The following is a 22,716-nucleotide window of genomic DNA, read 5'->3' on the forward strand; positions in this document are numbered from 1 at the left end:
CATTACCGCATGGTAGGTTGATCCAGAAGATAAAGATGCACGGGATCCAGAGTGAATTGTACGTCTGGATTCAGAACTGGCTTGCCCAGAGAAGACAGAGAGTAGGCTGTCATTGTGACTGGAGGTCTGTGAACAGCAGTGTTCCGCAAGGATTGGTGCTGGGACCTGTTATTTGTGAGATATGTCAATGACTTGGACAAAAATGTGAATGGGTGGATTAGCAATTTTGTGGATGACACCTCGATTCGTGAGTTGTGGACAGTGTAAAGGACTATCAATTAATACAACTGGAATATAGATCAGTTAAATATATGCGCAGAGAAGTGCCAGAAGCAGTTTAATCCGGTCAAATGTGAGGTGTTGCACTTTGGGAGGTCAAATGAACTGAGAAAGTATATTGTTAATTGTAGTCTCCCTAATAGCATTGAGATACAGCTGGATCTTGGGGTCCAGGTACACAGTTCACTGAAAGTGGCTACGCATGTGGATAAAATGGTAAAGAAGACGCATGGATCACTTGCTGTCATTAGGAGGTGTTGAGTTTCAGAGTAAGGAATTCATACCACAGCTGTATAATAGGAAGGCCCGATTCCGTGCTGTATGAGTCCATGACTTAATCCCTTACTCTGCCAGTTCGTTTCATATATCCAAATCCCTCTGTCTGGAAAAATTGCCCTTCAGACCCCCTTTAAATCTTCCCACTTTCACCCTAAACCTCTGCCCTCTGGTTTTAGATTCCCTTTGCCTGAGAAAAGAACGTAGAACATTATGGCATAGTGTAGGCCTCTCGGCCTGAAATGTTGTGCCGACATTTTATCCTGCTGTAAGATCCAGCTAACCCTTCCCTCCCAAATAGTCCTCAATTTTTCCGTCATTCATTTGGCTGTCTAAGTCTCTTAATTGTCCCTAATGTATCTACCCCCACCACATCTTCCGGTAGTGCGTTCCACGCACCCGCCACTCTCTGTGTAGAAAAACGTACCTCTGACATCCCCTCTATACCGTTCTCCAATCACCTTAAAATTGTGCCCCTCGCGTTAGCCATTGTCGCCCTGGGAAAACATATCTGACTTTCCACTCGATCTATGCCTCTTATCATCTTGTAAACCTCTATCAAGTCACCTCTCATCCTCCTTCTCCCCAAAGAGAAAAGCCCTAGCTCGCTCAACTTATACAGCATGCTCTGCAATCCACGCCCCATCCTGGTAAATCTCCTCTGCACCCTTTCCAAAGCTTCCACATCCTTCCTATAATGAGGCGGCCAGAACTGAACACAATACTCCATCTGGTCTAACCAGAGTTCTTCTGAGATGCAACATTACCACGCAGCTCTTGAACTGGATATCCCGACTGACGAATACGCCTTCTTAACAACCCGATCAACCTGCGGGAAAACCTTGAGGGATCTATGGACCTGGACCCCGGGATCCCTCTGTTCCTCCACACTGCGAAGTGTCCTGCCATTAACCTTGTATTCTGCTTCCAAATTCGATCTTACAAAGTGTATCACTTCACACTTCCCCGGATTGAACTCCATCTGACACTTCTCAGTCGGGCTCTGCATTCTATCAATGACCTGTTGTAATCTACATCAACCTTCTGCACTATCCACAACACCACCGACCATCGTGTCATCTGAAAACTTACGAACCCACCCTTCCACATCCTCTTCCAAGTCATTTATAAAAATCACAGAAGTGCAGGCCTCCCAGAACAGATCCCTGCGGAACACCACTGGTCACTGACCTCCAGGCAGAATAAACTCCATATCCCACCACCCTCTGTCTTCTAAGGACAAGCTAATTCTGAATCAATACAGCCAAGTTTCCATGGATCTCATGCCTCCTGACTTTCTGAACGAGTCTTCCATGAGGAAGTTCATCAAACGCCTTACTAGAAATTCATGTACACCACATTCTCTGCTCTACTTTCAACAATATTACATCCACAATTAATTCATTCAGGCCCGAGAGGCACGACCTGCCCCTCACAAAGCTATGGCGACTGTTCCTAATCAGCCTTTGTTTTTCCCAATGCCCATAAATCCTGCGTCTGAGAATATTCTCCAGTAATCTGCTCACCACTGAACTAAAACTCACTGGCCAGTAATTCCCAGGGTTATCTCTACTCCCCAGACTGCGTGTATTCACTCCATCTCTTCCCCTCATGATTTTACTTACCTCTATATGTCACCTCTCAGTCTCCTACGCTCCAGTGAATAAAACCTGATCAACCTCTCCTCAGTACCCTAAGTCCTCTAAACATTCTCGAAAATACTGTGTGCTCTCTTTGCAGCTTAGTGATTTATTTCGTATAACAGCGTCACCAATACATGAAAGACCCCCGCTCCAGGGAAGTTAATCTTAGGCTATTCAATCTCTCCCCGTAACTAAAGCCCTCCAATCCCGGAAACATGCTGGTGAAACCCCTCTGCATTGTCGCCAGTGCAGTCAGATCTTTCCAATAAGGTGCGACGAGAACTGCACGCCAAACTCCAGGTATGGTCACTCCATGTTTCATAGAATCTTAACAGAAAGCCCTAACGCTTATAGTCTCTGCGACGGCTGACAAGACATGCATTACATCCGCCTTCCTCCCCCTACCTATACGTTCTGTTACTTTCAACGATGTACTAACTGGTACCCTGATGTTATTCCTTTCATCAACAATCCTGGCAACTTGCAATTTAAATGTTCATGTCCTACTCTTATATGATCTTCCAAAATGCATCACTTTGCACTTTTTTGGGATATCATTCCATCTCCCACTGTTCCGCCCTTGGTTGCAATAGACCTATATCCTGCTGCAGCCTAACTCAAGTCGACTCGCAATCTACAGCATCGTTAATATTTTCGGGTCATCTTCAAAATTACTAAGCATACCCCTACATTAACATCTAAGTCTTCAATAAACTTTAATGGTTTTAATGTATATAACATGGCAACGAGGAAGAGTACAGGAGTGTGATAGATCGGCTGTTTGAGTGGTGTCGCAACAACAACCTCGCACTCAACGTCGGCAAGACCAAGGAACTGATTGAGGACTTCAGGAAGGGGAAATCTGATGAACACGGGACGGTCCTCATTGTGGGATCATTGCTGGAAAGCGTGAGAAGCTTCATGTTCCTGGGAGTCAGCATCTCGGAGGATCTATCCTGGGCCCAACACAGTAATGCAATCACGAAGAAGGCACGCCAGCGGCTCTACTTCGTCGTGAGTTTGACGAGATTTCCACTGTCACCAAAGACTCCTGGACATTTCTCCAGATGTACGGAGGAGAGCATTCTGACTGGTTGCATTACTGCCTGGTATGGAGGCTCCGATGTGCAGGATCGCCAGAGGCTACAGAGTGTTACAGACTATGAAATTAATATTCAGTTTTTGAACCAGTTTCACTGCACAAACTGTCTATGAATGTATAAAGAGCGCGGGGAGGGATGTGTTGACACCTACATCAGGATCAGGTTGATCAGTGCTGTGGGGAACACCCCCACACTTGCTGTTCTTGGGTCGTCCACCTGATTCATCAAGTCTCCTCCTCCCTGCTCAGAAGCTGCTCGACCAGCTGATTGTTTCCAGCCTCTCCTGATTAAAAGTCTGGTGGTCTACCGACTGAGCTACCCAGGCTACTTGTGAAAGCTACTTGGACAAGCAAATACATAGAGGAGGTTCAGAGGGATATGAGCCAAACGTTAGCAATGGAACGAGCCTGGGAATGCATCTTGCTCTCTCTCTCTCTCCCCCCCAGCTCTCTCTCTCCCTCTGAGTTCTTCTCTCTTTCCTTCCTTCCGCTATAACCTCTATGACCTCCTCCTCCTTCACCTTCCCCGTGAAGCTCCCTCTGCGGCCTTCCTTCCACCTCCTCTGTTGACTGGGCAATCTTCCATTCACCCGGTAACCCCAGAGTGTTTCTCGGGGCGGCGAGGGACCGAAGTTGTGGCGTGGGGAACACTGACCTTAAACTGTTTCCAAGCCAAACTTTTCCTCATTCGCACCACTCCCCAACCTCCCCCGCCCGCCGCAAGCGTGAGACAGTTCACCGATAGACGACGGAAATGGTCGTGCAGCTCTCTCAGCATCAGCTTTCTGGTGAAGAACCGCAACTGCCTCGCTGAGACACGCTCTCTGCAGAGTCTGCAAAGACCTCTCGCTTCAGCACTTTGTCATGGCCCTTTCCCGGCGTTGATCACAGACACTTCCCCGTCATGTTTTGTGTTACCCCCGAAGGGCCGTTGCACACCTCACCACATCCTGGCACATCTCTCAAACCTGACAGCAACGCTGCTTCATCGAGAATCCATTTTCTTGCTGTTCTGTAAACACATATCGACCACTGTGAGGGCCAGAGAACACGTTTTCCACTCAGCTCCGTCTCCCGCTTTGCAGTTGGAACACAGAACACAGAACAGTGCAGCACAGGAGAACGCCCTTCTGTCCACCACGTTGTGCCGAGCTAACTAAACTGGTGATTAAACGCCGAACTAAACGAATCCCTTCTGCCCACACAGTAACCACATCCCTCCCTTCTCTGCACGTTCATGTGCCTATCTAAGAGCCTTTTAAAGGCCTCTCTCGTATTTACCTCAACAACCACCCCTGGCAGCACACGTTAGGCATCCACCACCTTCTTGTGTAAAATAACTTGCCAGCACATCTCCTTTGAAATCAACCCTCTCACCTTAAATGCATGCCATCTGGTATTATACATTTGAGCTCTGAGAAAAAAATACCGGCTGTCTACTCTATTTGTGCCTCTCATAATACTATAACCGATCCCGTGTACCCTCAATCTCCACTTCCAACCTCCAGGAAAAACAACCACAGCTTAGATCATAAGACAAGGAGATATAGGAGCAAAATTAGGCCATTCAGCCCATCGAGTCTGCTCCGCCATTTTTCATGGCTTATTGTTTTCAACTCCATTGTCCCGCCTTCTTCCCGTAAACCTTATCCGGTGACCAATCAGGAAACTATCAATCGCTTGCTTAATTACATCCAATGAATTGGCCGCCAATGAATTCCACAGATTCACCACCCTCTGGCTGAAGACATTCCGTCTCACCTCAGTTATAAAGGAACCGACCTTGATTCTGACGATGTGGCGTCGGATCCTATACTTTCATACTGATGGAAACATCTTTCCAGGCCTTCCAGTGTCCGGAAGGTTTTAAGGAGAACCACCCCATGATTCTGAATTCCACAGAGTGCAGGCCCAGAGACATCAAACGCTCCTCATATGTTAAGCCTTTCACCCCCCAGGATCATTCTTCTGAACCTTCTTTGACCCCTCCCAGGGCTAACAAATCTTTCCTTAGATACAGGGCCCAAAACTGCTCACAGTATCCCAAATGAGGGTTGACCAACGCCTTATAAAGACTTAGCATTAAATCCTTGCTTTTATGTTCTAGTACTTTCGAAATGAATGCTATCATTGCATTTGCCTTCCTTACAACCGACTCAACCGGCAAGTTAACCTTAAGGGAATCCTGAAGTAGGATCACCAAGTCCCTTCGCACCTCTGATTTCTGAACTCTCTCACCAGTTAGAAAATAGTCTACTCTTTTAATCTTCCTCCCAAAGTGAACAACCACATCCCTACGCTCTATTCCATCTGTCACTTTTTTGCCTACTATCCCAAGCTGTGTGTCGTGTGTGTGCGTGAATGTGTGTGTCTGTGCGTCTCTGTGTGTGTGCGTGTGTCATGAGTGTGCCTATATTTGTATATGTGGTGGGAGTCCATGTGCTTGCGTGCGTGGGCGTGCGTGCGTTTGTGTGCGTGTGTGTTTGTGTGTGCGTGTATGTGTGTATGTATTTGTGTGTGTCTGTGTGTATGTATGTGTGCATGTGGGTGTGCATGTGTTTGTGTATGTGTGTATGTCTGTGTATGATTGGGTGTTTGTGCGTGTGCGTGCGTGTATGCGTGTGTGCGAGCGCGTGTGTGACTGTGTATATGTGTGTGTTTGTGTGCGTGTGCGTGTGTGTGTGTGTGTGTGTGTGTGTGTGTGTGTGTGTGTGTGTGTGTGTGTGTGTGTGTGTGTGTGTGTGTATGCTGGTGCATCTGTCCTTGGGAGAGAAAGAGAGAGCGCACCGGCACAGAGCATGAAGTGGGAGACATACGCGCCGAAGTTGCTGCTGAGAATTCACTTCCTTTGCAGAACAGGTCAGGGCCGGATTCGCCACGGTATCAGTTGCAACCTGTGGGCCCCCGAACGCCCAGGCCTTTCTCAGAAGTGTTCCGGCCGCTCGAAAAGTGCAGTCTGAACCGGAAACACCTGCTAACAGTTGCAGAGAAAGTCCCAAACCCAAGTGCTGAAGCGAGCAGTTTGCAAGCTGAAAAGAATATAAAATTAAGTGACTTAGGTCAGTCGGGTAGAAAAAAAAACAGGAGAGTGGCGGCAAATGAGTCTGTGTTTCGCCTTCTACGGTTAAATGGGGGAGGAGCAAATATCAGCACAGGGGGATGAGAACTGACTCTGCTTCTGAACTGAGAGTTTTTTTCTATTGTTGAATCAACAACCCAAAAATGCCAGTAGAGTTACTGTAAACACAGAACTTCCCAGAAAGAGAACACTTGAAAACGGAAGTCCAGGCATGGTAACACGTGATCCCCGTATCTCGTATCCGGCAAATCGTCCAGTGAGGCTGAAGAAGGAACAGTTTCTCGTTTCCTGCCGTGAGTGTCCTGTGGGTTGACCGCTTTCCAGGGAGCATGTAGCAGGAACCAAATGATCGGCGCTGAGAGCTGCAAGCGTGCCGTTCGGGTTTATAAAGAGCCGTTTCTCTCCAAGGCAACTTAAGTTTAGTTTTGCAAAGTCTTCACCAAACCACCCACCCACCCAGCCGTGAAAGAATGTTTACGGGGTTTTCTTTGGGTGTCAGTACATACAGAAGAGAGAGAGAATGGAGGAAAAGGGCAGAAAGAGATCGAAGTAGTGAGAACGTAAGAGGAGAAGGGAAAAGAAGGCGAAAAGTGAGAAAATAAATTTAAAATTAAACCAAGGCTTCGCGGGATATCGATCAGACAGAAAGGTGGGCGGAGCGTTGGAGATGGAAGTCAGTCCCGATCGGTGCGGGGCTTTGCATTTCGGGAAGTTATCTGGGAATGGACATAACCAGTGAACCATGAAGTCACAACATCGCAAGAAATGTACAGCAGAGAGACGGGCCTTTACGACCTACCGTGAGGTCTGTCAGCGCCGATCTCATTTGCCTGCATTTGGCCAGTGTTCCGCGTCGTTCCCTCCCAGGCACCTAAGCAAGTGCCCTTCAGGCGTAATTTTACTCTCTATACTGCATCCTCTGGCAGCTCGCTCCAGATATTCACAAACATCTGTGTGAAAAAATGATACAGTGATACACAGTGAGGTGCCACATATGTGGATATACACCGTCGCGTACTACTGATGCAGTGACACACTGTGGGGTAGTACTGACGTAGTGACACACTGTTGGGTAGTACTGTTGTAGTGATACACCATGGGGCAGTACGAATGTAGTGACACATTATAGGGTAGCACTGATGTAGAGATACACAGTGGGGTAGTACTGATGTAATGACACACTGTGCAGCAGTACTGATGTAGTGACACTGTTGGGCAGTACTGACGTTGTGACACACTGTTGGGCAGTACTGATGAAGAGACACACTGTGGGGCAGTACTGATGCAGTGCAACACTGTGGGGCAGTACTGCTGTAGTGACACACTGTGCAGCAGTACTGAAGTGGTGACACTGTGGGGTAGGACTGAGGTAGTCATACACCGTGGGGCAGTACTGATGTAGTGATACACTGTGGGGTAGTATTGATCTAGTGACACACTCTGGGGTAGTACTGAAGCAGATACACACAGTGGGGCAGTACTGATGTACTGACACTCTGTGGGACAGTACTGATGTAGTGATACACTGTGGGGTAGTATTGATCTAGTAACACACTGTGGGGTAGTACTGAAGCAGTGACACATAGTGGGGCAGTTCTGATGTAGTGACACACTGTGGGGTTGTACTGATGTAGTTACACACTGTGGAACAGTACAGACGTAGTGACACACTGTGGGGCAGAACTGATGTAGTGGAACACTGTGTGGCAGTACTGATGTAGTGACACACAGTGGGGCAGTACTGATGTAGTGACACAGTGTGCAGCAGTACTGATGCAGTGACACTGTGGGGTAGTACTGATGCAGTCATATACTGTCGGGCAGTACTGATGTAGTGACACACAGTGGGGCAGTACTGATGTAGTGAAACACTGTGGGGCAGTACTGCTGTAGTGACACACTGTGCAGAGGTAATGAAGTAGTGACACTGTGGGGTAGTACTGATGTAGCCATACACCGTGGGGCAGTACTGATGTAGTGACACACTGTGGGGTAGTACTGAAGCAGAGACACACAGTGGGGCAGTACTGATGTAGTGACACACTGTGGGGCAGAACTGATGTAGTGACTCACTATGGGGTACTACGGATGTAATGACACACTGTTAGGCAGTAAATGTGCAGTGACACACTGTGGGCAGTCCTGATGTAGTGACACCCTGTGGGGAAGAACTGATGTAGTGACTGTCTGTGGGGCAGTACTGATGTAGTGACACACTGTGGGGTAGTACTGATGTGGTGAATCACTGTGGAACAGTACTGATGTGGTGACACAAAGTGGGGCATTACTGGGTAGTGATACACTGTGGTGTAGTACTGATGTATTGACACACTGTGGGGCAGTACTGATGTAGTGACACACTGTGGGGTAGTACAGATATATTGACACTCTGTGGGGCATTACTGATGTAGTGATGCACTGTGTGTTAGAACTGGTGTAGTGATACACAGTAGGGTAGTACTGATGTAGTGATGCACTGTGGGGCAGTACCGATGTATTGATCCACTGTGGGGCAGTACTGATGTACTGATGCACTGTGAGGTAGTACTGATATAGTGTCACCCTCTGGGTTAGTGCTGATGTAGTGACACACAGTCGGGCTGTACTGATGGAGTGACACACTGTTGGGTAGTACTGAGTAGTGACACACTGTGGGGCAGTACTGCTGCCGTGACACACTCTGGGGCAGTACTGATGTAGAGTTACACTGTGGGGTAGTACTGATGTAGTGACACAATGTGGGCCAGTACTGATGTCGTGAGACACTTTGGAGTAGTACTGATGTCGTGACACACTGTGGGGCAGTACTGATGTGGATACACACTGTGTGGTAGTACTGGTGCCGTGACACACTGTGGGCAGTACTCAAGTAGTGACGCACTGTGGGGCAGTACTGACGTAGTGACACACTGTGCGTCAGTACTGATCTAGTGATACACTGTGGGGTGTGCACTGATGTAGTGACACACTGTGGGGCAGTACTGATGCAGTGACACACTGTGCGTCACTACTGTTGCAGTGATACACTGAGGGGTAGTACTGATTTAGTGACACCCTGTGGCCAGTACTGATATAGCGATACACTGTGTGGTAGAACTGATGAAATGACACAATTTTGTGAAGTACTGGTGGTGTGACTCACTCTCCCGTACTAGGTATGTTGGACACTACTGTTGTACTGACACACTGTTGGGCAGTACTGATGTAGTGACACACTGTGCGTCAGTACTGATGTAGTGATACACTGTGGGGTGGTACTGATGTAGTGACACACTGTGGGGCAGTACTGACGCAGTGACACACTGTGTGCCACTACTGTTGTAGTGATACACTGAGGGGTAGTACTGATATAGTGACACTCTGTGGCCAGTACTGATATAGTGTCACACTGTGGGTCAGTACTGATGTAGTGACACACTGCTGATAGTACTGATATAGCGATACACTGTGTGGTAGAACTGATGAAATGACACAATTTTGTGAAGTACTGGTGGTGTGACTCACTCTCCCGTACTAAGTATGCAGGCCACTACTGTTGTAATGACACACTCTAGGGGAGTACTAATGCAATGACACACTGTGAGGCAGTACTGATGTAGTGATGCACTGTGGGTAGTACTGATATAGTGACACTGTGGGGTAGTACTGTTGTAGAGATACTGTCGGGCTGTACTGATGTACTGACACACTTTGGGGCAGTACTGATGTAGTGATCCACTGTGGGACAGTATTGATGTAGAGATAAACTGTGAGGCAGTACTGATGTAGTGACACACTGTGGTGTAGTACTGATGTATTTACACACGTTGGGGCAGTACTGATGTAGTTACACACTGTGGGGTAGTACTGATGTCGTGACACACTCCGGGGCAGAACTGATGTAGTGACACACTGTGGTCCAGTACAAATATAGTGACACATTCTCGGCAACCCTGATGTATTGACACACTGTAGGGCAGTATTGATCTAGTGACATAGTGCGGGGCAGTACTGATGTAGTGATCCACTGTGGGACAGTATTGATGTAGAGATAAACCGTGGGGCAGTACTGATGTCGTGACACACTGTGGGGCTGTATTGATCTAGTGACACACTGTGGGGTAGTACAGATGTAGTGGCACCCTGTTGACAGCCCTGATGTAGTGACACACTGTGGGGCAAAACTGATCTAGTGACACAATGTTTGGGCAGTACTGATGTGGCGATGCACTGTGTGGCAGTACTAATGTAATGACTAACGGTGTGGTAGAACTGATGTAGTGAAACACTGTGGGGTTGTACTGATGTAGTGACACACTGTGGAGCAGTCCAGATATAGTGACACACTGTGGCAGTCCTGATGTAGTGACACATTGTGGGGCAGAACTGATGTAGTGACACACTGTTAGGCAGTACTGATGTAGTGACACACTGTGGGATAGTACTGATGTATTGACACACTGTGGGGCAGTACAGATGTTGTGACACACTGGGGGCAGTCCTGATGTAGTAACACGCTGTGGGGCCGACCTTCTGTAGTGACACACTGTGGGGCAGTACTGATGTAGTGACACATTGTGGTGTAGTACTGAAGTATTGACACACAGTGGGGCAGTACTGATGTGGTGACACGCCGTGGGTCAGTACTGATGTAATGAGACACTGTGGGACACTCCTGATGTAGTGACACACTGTGGGGCAGAACTGATGTAGTGACACACTGTGGGGTACTACTGATGTAATGACACACTGTTAGGCAGTAAATGTGCAGTGACACACTGTGGGCAGTCCTGATGTAGTGACACCCTGTGGGGAAGAACTGATGTAGTGACTGTCTGTGGGGCAGAACTGATGTAGTGACACACTGTGGGGTACTACGGATGTAATGACACACTGTTAGGCAGTAAATGTGCAGTGACACACTGTGGGCAGTCCTGATGTAGTGACACCCTGTGGGGAAGAACTGATGTAGTGACTGTCTGTGGGGCAGTACTGATGTAGTGACACACTGTGGGGTAGTACTGATGTGGTGAATCACTGTGGAACAGTACTGATGTAGTGACACAAAATAGGGCATTACTGGGTAGTGATACACTGTGGTGTAGTACTGATGTATTGACACACTGTGGGGCAGTACTGATGTAGTGACACACTGTGGGGTAGTACAGATATATTGACACTCTGTGGGGCATTACTGATGTAGTGATGCACTGTGTGTTAGAAATGGTGTAGTGATACACAGTAGGGTAGAACCGATGTAGTGATGCACTGTGGGTCAGTACCGATGTATTGATCCACTGTGGGGCAGTACTGATGTACTGATGCACTGTGGGGTAGTACTGATATAGTGTCACCCTGTGGGTTAGTGCTGATGTAGTGACACAATGTGGGCCAGTACTGATGTCGTGACACACTTTGGAGTAGTACTGATGTCGTGACACACTGTGGGGCAGTACTGATATGGATACACACTGTGGCCAGTACTGATGTCGTGACAAACTGTGGGCAGTACTCAAGTAGTGACGCACTGTGGGGCAGTACTCATGTAGTGACACACTGTGGGGCAGTACTGATGTAGTGACACACTGTGCGTCAGTACTGATCTAGTGATACACTGTGGGGTGTGCACTGATGTAGTGACACACTGTGGGGCAGTACTGATGCAGTGACACACTGTGCGTCACTACTGTTGCAGTGATACACTGAGGGGTAGTACTGATATAGTGACACACTGTGGCCAGTACTGATATAGTGTCACACTGTGGGGCAGTACTGATGTAGTGACACACTGCTGATAGTACTGATATAGCGATACACTGTGTGGTAGAACTAATGAAATGACACAATTTTGTGAAGTACTGGTGGTGTGACTCACTCTCCCGTACTAAGTATGCAGGCCACTACTGTTGTAATGACACACTCTAGGGGAGTACTAATGTAATTACATACTGTGAGGCAGTACTGAAGTAGTGATGCACTGTGGGTAGTACTGATATAGTGACACTGTGGGGTACTACTGTTGTAGTGACACTGTCTGGCTCTACTGATGTAGTGACAAGCTTTGGGGCAGTACTGATGTAGTGATCCACTGTGCGGCAGTACTGATGTCGTGACATACTGGCTTGTACTGAAGCAGTGATACACTGTGGGTCAGTACTGATGTAGTGATGCACTGTGGGGCAGTACTGATGTACTGATGCACTGTGGGGTAGTACTGATATAGTGTCACCCTGTGGGTTAGTGCTGATGTAGTGACACACCATCGGGCTGTACTGATGGAGTGACACACTGTGGGGTAGTACTGAGTAGTGACACACTGTGGGGCAGTAGTGACATAGTGATACACTGTGGGGCAGATCTAATGTAATGATACACTGTGGGGTAGTAATGATGTAATGACACTCTGTGGGGCTGTACCGATGCAGTGACACACTGTGGGGTTCTCCTGATGGAGTGACACACTATGGAGTAGTGCTGATACAATGACGTACTCTGGGTTGGACAGAACAGAACCCGTTCCCTGTCGTGCGTTGGCTAATGATAGCGGTACAGGGAATGAGGGGAACTTCATGCGGGGTAAAAGACACAAACGTTGTTTCGCACAGATAGTTTCTGTCTGCAGTGTGCCAACAGGGCAAGTTCAATATTAGAAATCCAAAGGAGGACAGAAAAACCGAGAAACGCACATCTGACCGAAACATCGAGAGGTCTGGCGAGTCGCACCGACTGGATCGCTCTTCCAAAGATTCGGGGAGGTCTCAGCGGGGTCACATCTCACTCGGCTATGACTCCTTGATGATGTGAAATCCCTGCACACATATTTCCTCGAATGAATGTAAAGAAAGATGGATCTTCTCACCGGGCCCCATGGATATCGCCAACAGACCGAGTGATGAATATGAAAGCGAACGGAATAGAGTGAGGTTGCAGTCGCAGCTGGAGTGCATTTCTTCGGATGTCTGTTGCAACACAGTCGTTCGATTGTTTTTCCTTCTTTGTATTTCAGTGTTACTGGAGCCTAATGTGCAAACATTCCGTTTCATCAGGGATACCTGCGAGAAGCGAAAGGAAGATTGCCTCCAAGCCCGGGAGAAACTATTTCTTACTTCACGAAGAATGGCATCAAATCGACTCTGTTCATGGCTTCTGCTCCTTTGCATTCTGCTCTGTTCGTTCTGCAAGTGACTGAATTCTGCGTTCAAAGCGTTGAGGGGGTAATTTTCAACCTTGGTCTGTTCTCGCCACTTCTCCTTGTTGCAGTGTTGAGTCTGGGAAGGTGGGGAGGGTAGATTCAAATTACTTCACCCACCGGGATCACAGCTTATTCTCAACCTTCGTCCAACACGCATCCTTGCCTGGAGTTGCCCAATTTCTCGGTTTCACTAGAATCCAACAAAATCTGTCTTTTAACTTCTTGCCTCTTTTTTTGGAATCAGATATCAAGTTCTGTACAAAAGGGATTGGCAAATATTTCCCGCCCGTGTGTTTTGGAAGTGCTACCAGATTTTACTCCTGAAAGCCGGGGTTCTGTATTAGCCAGCCGTTCCTGGTCTCTGTTGAACGCACCAAGATCAACACTCCATAAACCATCTAAAAATCATACCTGACAGCACGAAAAACAGGAAAATGGTTGATGGGCAGCGAAGTAGGTTGAGGCAATATTTTTGTTGAACGGAAGGATGTAAAACCCATAGAGAGGGTGCAGAGGAGATGGAATGCGGATCATGCCTTATGAAGGCAGGTTGAGGGAACTCGGTCTTTTCTCCTTGGAGCGACGGAGGATGAGGGGGGAACTGATAGAGGTGTATAAGATGATGAGAGGCATTGATCAGGTAGGTAGTCAGAGGCTATTCCCCAGGGCTGAAATGGTGGCCACAAGAGGACATAGGTTTAAGGTGCTGGGAAGTAGGTATAGAGGAGATGTCAGGGGTAAGATTTTCACTCAGAGAGTGGCGAGTGCGTGGAATGGGCTGCTGCCAACGGTTGTGGAGGCGGATACGATAGGGTCTTTTAAGAGACTGTTAGATGGGTACATGGAGATGAGAAAAGGCTATGGGTAATTTCTAGGGCAGTGACATGTTCGGCACAGATTTGCGTGCTGAAGGGCCTGAATTGTGCTGTAGGTTCTTCTATGTTTCTATGTTTCTAACTCAAGGCTCCATCATCAAGTATCTATCTCCGCTAATCCCATGTGCGACTCCTTAATCCATGGGCTTGTCAACTTCTTAGTTATCGCCACATCAGGCAGTGCCCTCCAGATTCCAACACTCTCTGTGTGAAGACAATTCTTGCTTACTTTCCCCTGAATCTTTTTTTTACGATAAGCAAGTGGAATTGCTTTTGAGGAAGTACCCAAGAAGGTCGATGAGGACTGGGTGGTGGACTTGGTCTACATGGACCTCAGTAAGGCCTTTGCGAAGTTTCCGCATGGTAGACTGTTCTGGAAGGTTACATCGCATATGATTCAGGGAAAGCTGGCTAATTGGAAGGTGATGGTGGAAGGATTTTTTCGTGACAATTGATGTGGCTCTGGGGATGGTGCGGGGCCAATTTTTCTTTGTCATCTGTATTAATGTTTGGAAAATAATGTACAAGGCATGGTTAGTAGAATGTACAATGCGGTGATGATTTACAGCAGAATCTTCATTAGGTAAGTGTGCCAAGGAAAAACAAAGGGAGTTTAATTCCGATAAGTGAGAGGTGTGCGAGATAAAACTTCAGGAGTTACCTGTAGATAAGGATAAGTATGGACGTGGCGGGAGAGGGCATATTACGAGAGTCTGACGCAGGAATTAGTGAGAATTAATTGGGAAAATGATGATCATGATCAAAATGACCCCCCTGATGGAGCCCAGTATTTCCAGATGATGTAAACAGACCGCTTTTCGATTCACTTACAATAACCTTCTATCTGAATATAGAGCAGCGGAGCTAACAACATAATAATGGTTTTCAAGCGAAGAAATATGACAGTCCAGCTTTTTTTTTTGTAGATTTTGGTTTGCTTCTGTTTCTTTTTGTTGTCCTGTTGTGCTTCTTTTAATTCTGGGGTTCTCTTTTCATATAATCAAATTTCTTTTCAATTCTTTTGTATCGTGTTCACTTAGTAAGAGATTGGGAGGTTCAGATTATATATTTTACTTCCTGGGTTTGTATATGTCAACTGTTATTATTGTAATCCAGATCTCTGCGCATCATGTGTAGAATCACTATTGCTATGTGTGTTAATTTCAAATTTAACAAAAAGATTGAAAAAGAGAAAAATAAGGGAAAAATTATCCCCTGAATAAATATGTTCGGACTACGACTTGAGGATGTGTGAAAGGTTCACTTCTGGCGTCAAGGATTCTCTCCCATAAACACTGAGAAACACCACCTCTCCCTGCCTCCTTACCTACGGTCCTACCCCTCCCTCCTTACCTACCTCCCTACCTACCTCCCTACCTCCATCCCTCCTAACCTACCTCCCTACCTCCCTCTATACCTCCCTCCCTACCTTCTTACCTCCATCCCTCCTTACCTACCTCCCTACCTACCTCCCTATCTCCATCCCTCCTAACCTACCTCCTTACCTCCCTACCTCCCTCTATACCTCCCTCCCTACCTCCTTACCTCCATCCCTCCTTAACTACTTCCCTACCTCCCTCCCTCCTTACCTACCTCCCTCCTTACCTCCATCCCTCCTAACCTACCTCCCTACCAACGTTCATTTCTGTATATCTGTCTCTCTCTTCTCTACTTATTTGCCTTTCGTTTTCTACCGCTGTTCACCTCATTCTTTTCCCCATGTGACTCCAAATTTTCTGATTTCTCTGTCTGTCCGCCCGCCTCTCCGTCTCCGTCTTTCTTTGTCTCAGTCGTTCTCTCTGTCTCTGTCTCTCTCTGTCCCTCTCTCTCTGTCTCTCTCTCTCTGACTCTCTCTATCTGTCTTTATGTCTGTCTCAATCTTCTCTATCTTTCTTTCTCTCTCTTTCTCTGTCGCTCTGCTTGTCTCTCTCTGAATTTCTCTCTATCTCTGTACCTCTCTTGCTCTCTCTATCTCTCGCGCGCTCTGTCTCTCGAACGTCTCTCTCTCTCTTACTCTCTGTCTTCTGTCTCTGTCTCTCTTTCTCTCTGTCTCTCTCTGTCTCTGTCTCTGTCACTCTCTCCCTCTTGGTAATCTCCGCCCCCTACACACACTCGAAGTCTATCGCCTATAGCTTTGCTCTGACCCCACATTTCTCTCCTTTTTATCCACATAACCTGTTAACTTCATCCTATCCAGTTCGGCCACGAATCTCGGCCTTCTTTAGCAGCTGCAGGCATTCGTCATAAAACGAACATTCATTCCCTTCCGACACGCGTTTACAGGGCGGTAGGCGAGGGACGAGGGATTTCGTAAAGATCGCTTTAAACTGCCCTTTGGCCCCGCCTCTATTCCTTGCTTTAAGCAGGAGGAAGCAGTTGGCAGCTCGGTTCGACTTTGCACCCGGTGTGGGGACGTTTATCCTCTCATGTGATCTGTCAACATAAAGTAACTATTGTTTACTCGCCTTTTGAACTGTGTCAGTTAATTTTCCATTCTGTTCAGTTTACGAAACAGTTAGCTTTTGCACTTTGTCGAGACTTCCCGGGGCAGCTTGTAATCAACACACGGACTGTGTGAGGGTCTATTCCCTCGACGCATCGCTGAGATAAGCGGTGCTTGCTAGAAAATGAAGCCTCAAGTTTGCAAGCTGAGCCGAGTGTAAAGTTAATCGACGCAGGTGAATAGCACAATAAACACACGGAAAGTAAAAGTATTTGTGTTAATCTCCGCATCGGGTGCAAAGTCTGGAGGTCGAACTGATCCATATGCAGTTAGTTGGAAACCAGCTGCTTGTCTCCCGTAGGGACAAAGGAAGAGAAATTTGACAGAAAATTTGGAGGTGAGTTTCACCAGTTCTCTCCTCCCGCCCGATCACTCCCCCCGCCACGAGTTACGGGGTGAACAGAAGTTTGTTTAATGTCAGTATCGACAGAAGCAGAAAAGAGGCGGCAGACGGGGCCAGAGGGACTTCGAGACGGGTGAACGGTGAAAAGTGAGGTTAGACTAAAAGATAGAGCTGACAAAAAGAGGAAGGAAGAAAGAGAGGAACAGAGATAGAGGAAGCGAGGGGGCAGAGGGAGACTGAAAGATGGGGTGGAGGTAGTGAGAGCAAGAGACACAAACAGAGAACGAGAAAGGGACAGAACGTATGTGAGACAGAGAGAGAAATATGAGAGCGAGGGGAAGTGAAAGAGGGGTAGAGTAGGCGAGAGGGACAGAGAGAGTTTGAGAGAGGGATGGATGGAGATAGAGAGAGATTGCAGATAGAAAGAGAGCGCGAACAGAAAGACAGACAGAATAAGATAAAATATGGCGTTAATTTAATTTTGAAGATGCACCTGCACAGATTAGGGTGTTCTTGACGAGTTATCGCAATTTCTCACACAGTGTCATTGTCAACATTTCCAGGAAAAGGGAGATAGATAGATAGAGAGAGAGAAGGGGACAGAGAAAAGTAGAAGGGTGTGCGGAGATGAGACAGAAGGCGTGAGAGAGAGGGAGGGAGAGAGAGAGTTTGCAGGCAGAAAGATCCAGAGGGACTATTAGAGAGGGGGGGAGAGACAAGGGGAGAAGAGAGAAGAAGAGAGAGTAGGGAGAGAGGGGGTAGAGGGGAGAGAGGGAAGAGGGGAGAGGGAGGGGGAGAGAGAGGGGAGAGAGAGGGGGAGAGAGGGTAGAGAGAGAGTAGGGAGAGAGAGGTGGTGATAGAGGATGGAGAGAGAGCGAGAGAGAGAGACGGCGAGGGAGACCGGGAGAGGGGAGTTAGGGGGCAGAGATCGAAGGGGAGAGGGATGATAGCGAGATAGGGAGAGGGAGAGAGAGAGGGGAGGGTGGAAGAGCGGGAGAGAGAGTAGAATGAGACAGAGGGGGAGAGAGTGGGGAAACTACGAGCAGAGAGAAGGGGTAGAGAGTGATTAGATAGATTGGGAGACAAAGAGACAGAGAGGGGTGAAATAAAGGACAGAGAGAGAAGGGGGAGAGAGACGAAAAGATAGGGTGATGGGGAGAAGGGAGTGAGAGGGAGAGGCGGGAGAGAGATAAATGGTAGAGGGGGGCCTAGAGGGGACGAGAGAGAGGGCGGACAAAGAGAGGGGGAGAGTGAGTGGGCGACAGCGGGGAGACAAGTGGGGTGCAACAGAGAATCAGAGGCAGACAGAGAGGGGGAACAGAGAGGTGGGAAAGGGGGAAGGGAGGGGAAAGAGAGGGATTATAGAGGGGAAGTTGGAGCGGGGGAGAGTGTGGGGAAGGAAGAGAGGGGGCGAGAGAAGGGGCTAAGGAGAGAGACTGGAGAGAGTGGTGATACAAGGAGATGGGGAGAGAGAGGGTGGATATTGGGGAGAGAGAACGAGGTATAAAGGAGGTGAGAAAGGAGAGAGAGAGGGGTGGAGATGGGGAGAGATGGGGAGGGAGAGAGAGGAGAGAGAGTGGGAGAGAGAATGGGCTACAGTAAGGGGAGAGAGGGGAAGGCAGGGACGGGGGAGAGAGTGGGTGGATAGAGAGTGGGGAGAGAGAGCGAGTCAGACCGGGGGTGAAAAAGAGTGGGGAGCGAGGGGGAGAGGGGGAGAGATGTGATAGCGGGAGAAAGAGGGGGAGAGAGAACAGGGAGAGGGGATAGTGGGGGGAGAGAGGGGAGGGGGAGAGAAGGGGAGAAAGGGGAGTGCGAGAGATGGAGAGAAGTGGTAGAGGGATGAGAGAGAGAGGGAGAGAGAGAAAGAGGGATGAGAGAGAGACAGACAGTGGGTGAGAAAGAGAGAGGGGGAGAGAGAGGGAAAAGGGAGGGAGAGAGAGAAAGAGGGGAAGGAGAAGGGTCAGAAAGAGAGGGAGGGCGAGAAAGGGACAGAGAGAGAACGAGAGAGATATAACCCGCTGTGATAAAGATCCCATGTGGGATCACAGAACCTTCATCCGAGCCGTCACTCCCTCGTGTCTTTAAATCTGAGAAATCCCTGTAAAATGATGGCCTTCATGAAACAAATCCTCAATGCAACTTCTCTGTAAGCGGCTTATTCATCTTGCACACACCTAGCGCTGACGTTGAGAAAGAAAATTTACAGTGGGATTGAAGACGAAGCCGGGGAGTATTCTTCCAGGCGCCGAAATTAGTATTTATTCTTTACGTTTTCAGTGACACGGGAGCCTGCAACCGACCAGCAAAACTACAGTTTCACCGGGTGCACTGTTGGAGAAAGGACAATCACATCGCAGCCCTTTCAGCAAGGAGGAACTAGTTCTTACTTCACCGAGAATGGAAACAAAACAAATGTGTTCCTGCCTTCTGATCCTTGTTATTATGCTCTACCCTTTCTGTAAGTACCTGCATTCTCGGTTCAATACACTGAGGAAGAATCTGTGTAGGTTGAAAGGGATCGGGTCCAGTGGTCTGTTCCTTCCCTCCGCTGCAACTCCCTGTTCCGATGATGATCCTGGGAAGGTGGAAACAGAGGTTTCCAATCAATGACCGCAGCAGGCGCCGTCACCCACCGGTTGAGTAATTTGTCTGTTTAACTGGAATCCAACAAAATCAGACGTTGCCTCTTAGTTTTGATCAGGTCCTCGCTTTCAGTTGCAGAAGACATTATCAAACTTCTCCTGTTCGTGTATCTGGAAGTTTTTCCTAATTTTCCCCCTGGAAGCGTCTGTTCAATATTTAGGGAAGAGTACAGCACAGTGTGGGCTCTTCGGCCCTCGATGTTCTGCCGACCTGTATGGACACCTACTTTATGATCAATCTCACCTTTCTCTCCCGCAGCGCCGAGAACCCTCCATTTTTCTTGCATCCATCTGCCTCCAAGAACCATTTAAATGTCCCCATTGTGTCAGCCTCTACCTCCAACCCCGGCAGTGCGTTCCAGGCACCCATAACTCTTCATGTAAATAATCTACCTCTGACATCTCCCTTGAACGTTCTTCCTCTGACTTTAAACGAATGTCCTCTGGTATTGGCCTGGGGATAAGGTGCTGGTTGTCCAATCTGTCTGTGCCCCTCATCATGCTATAAACCTCTATCAAGTCGCCCCTCGTTCTGCGTCGTTCCGAAGCGAAAAGCCATAGCCCGCTTAACCTATCCCTCACAGGACATGGCTCTCCAATCCCGGCATAATCCTGGTACATCCCCTCTGCACCCTCTCTGAAGCTTCTACATACTTCCAATGATGAGGTGACCAGAACTGAACACAATTCTCCAAGTGTAGTCTAACCAGAGATCTGTAGAACTGCAACATCACCTCGCGGCTCTTGAACACTCAATCCCCCGACTAATGAAGGCCAACACACCATACGCCTTCTTAATAACCCTATCGACCTGCGTGGCAACCTTGAGGTTTCTATGGACGTAGACCCCAGGATCCCTCTGTTCCTCCACACTGATAAGAGTCCTGCCATTAGCCTTGTATTCTGCCTTCAAATTCGATCTGCCGAAGTGCATCACTTCACACTTATCCGGGTTGAATTCCATTTTCCACTTCTCAGCCCAGGTCTGCATCCTATGTTGCTGTTGGCAACAGAGGGTTATGTTGGAAGGATGTTTCTCAGACTGCAGGTGTGTGACAAGTGGTGTGCCCAAGGGGTCGGTACTGGGCCCATTGATTTTTGTCGATTTGGATGACAATATACGAGGAGTAGTTAGTAAGTTTGCAGATAACACGAAAACAGGTGGTGTCATAGACAGGTGAAGAATATCAAGAATTGTAATAGGACCTTGATCGGCTCGGTAGGTGGGTTGAGGAATGTCAGATGGAATTTAATTCAGGTAAGTGCGGAGTGTTACATTTTGGAAGTACAAACCAAGGTAGGATTTATACATTGAACGGGAGGGCCCTGGGTGCTGTTGTAGTACCTTGGGACCACAGGTGCATATTTCCCTTAAAGTGGTCACAGGTAGACAGGGAGGTGAAGACAGCTTCTGGCACTCTGGCCTTCATCTGTCAGTGCACTGTATGGAATTCGGGAGGTTATGTTTTGGTTGTACAAGACGTTCATGAGGCCAAACTTGGAGTATTGTGTACAGTTTTGGTCACCCCCTTATAGGAAAGACGTGATTAAACTGGAAAGAGCGCGCAAAAAAGATTTGAAAGGATGTTCCCGGGACTGGGGGGCGACTGAGTTACAGGGAGCGGTTGGACAGGCTGGGCCTTTACTCCTTGCAGCGTAGGAGACAGAAGGGTGATCTCTTGTTCCAGGGTTGGGGAACGGAAAAGTAGGGGACACAGTTTGAAGGTCAGAGGTGGAATGTTTAATAAGAACCAGAGGGGGCAACTGTGGGAGATGTATGGAATCAGTTGCCACAGTGACTACTTGTGCCATAGATACATTTAAGAAATACGTGGATGAATCTACGGAAGATAAGAGTTCTGAAGGGATACGGGTCAAGTGCTGGGAAATGGGATGAACCTGATTATCCATCTTGGTTGGCATGGACACGGATGGGTCGAAGGGTTTTGACCGTGCTGGAGAGCTCTATGACTCGATTTGAGTTTACTCCCTGATAGTCTGTCATTCTCCGCAATTGTTGGCTCAGTCTCAACGGGCGCAGCAGCGACCTTACAGGCAGGTAATAAAACACAGAACATACCGGAAACACCCAGCGGCAGAGGTAGGGTCGAAAGGGAAACAGTTAACCTAGCAGATCAGCAGATGCTGGAGATTCTGCCTGCCAGGTCCAGCGGCCCGGGAATATTGACCTCCAAAGTGGACTTCATGACTTCCCAAGTTGTGGGTGGGAACAGGAGCCTCCGGATTAAACACACGCGGACACCCACAGTCACAAGAGTTATACAGCACGGAATTCGTCCATGCCGATTGTGTTGCCGAGCGAGCAGGTCCCATCTACCCGCCTTTGATCCATGAGCATTTCAACCCCTCCCATTCATGTACTTATCCAGATGACTTTTAAACGTTGTTATTGTGTCCGCCTCAACCACTGTTTCTGGCGGCTCGTTCCAAATACGCACCGCCCTCTGTGTGAAGAAGCCGCCCCTGATGTCCCTTTTAAATCTCTCGCCTCTGATCTTAAACTTATGCCCTCTTGGTTTTTGCACCCCCTCCCTGGGAAACATACTATGTGCTTTCACCGTGTCTATGCCCCTCTTGATCTTGTATACCTCGATCAGGTCGCACCTCAATCTGCTACGTTCGTCGGAAATTAGTTCACTTCTCAGTCCTCCACGTTGCAAGTGACATAGAGGTTGGGCATGAGCAATAAACTGTTGAGGAATGCTGAACAAGTCTGAAGTTCAACGAAAGTGCCAACACAGACAATAAAGAAGGCTTATAACATGTTTGCCTGTAGATTACA

The 22,716-nt window shown here is 48.0% G+C and overlaps 2 protein-coding genes across 5 annotated transcripts in view; one reads left to right on the plus strand and one right to left on the minus strand.

Moving 5' to 3' along the window:
• The window catches only part of LOC127566689 (erythroblast NAD(P)(+)--arginine ADP-ribosyltransferase-like), a 22,125-nt gene extending 14,881 nt beyond the window's left edge, over positions 1 to 7,244 (minus strand). Inside the window, exons 1-3 of one of the 3 annotated variants that reach the window (XM_052009243.1) lie at positions 7,179 to 7,244; positions 6,117 to 6,329; positions 3,956 to 4,312 (exon numbers count right to left, since the gene is read on the minus strand). The gene's annotated coding sequence lies outside the window, so the exon portion shown is untranslated. Of the gene's footprint in view, positions 1 to 3,955; positions 4,313 to 6,087; positions 6,410 to 7,178 lie in introns of those variants that run through there. The other 2 variants (XM_052009242.1, XM_052009247.1) reach the window with 2 other exon arrangements.
• Positions 6,701 to 22,716, plus strand: part of LOC127566690 (ecto-ADP-ribosyltransferase 5-like) — a 23,374-nt gene continuing 7,358 nt past the window's right edge. The window contains exons 1-2 of one of the 2 annotated variants that reach the window (XM_052009253.1): positions 6,701 to 7,184; positions 19,549 to 19,729. In XM_052009253.1, coding sequence (XP_051865213.1) covers positions 19,669 to 19,729 — 61 coding nt within the window. In that variant the 5' untranslated portion in view covers positions 6,701 to 7,184; positions 19,549 to 19,668. Of the gene's footprint in view, positions 7,185 to 16,928; positions 17,266 to 19,548; positions 19,730 to 22,716 lie in introns of those variants that run through there. The other variant, XM_052009252.1, reaches the window with a different exon arrangement.

Source organism: Pristis pectinata, chromosome 44, assembly GCF_009764475.1.
Source record: "Pristis pectinata isolate sPriPec2 chromosome 44, sPriPec2.1.pri, whole genome shotgun sequence".
Lineage (NCBI taxonomy): Eukaryota > Metazoa > Chordata > Chondrichthyes > Rhinopristiformes > Pristidae > Pristis > Pristis pectinata.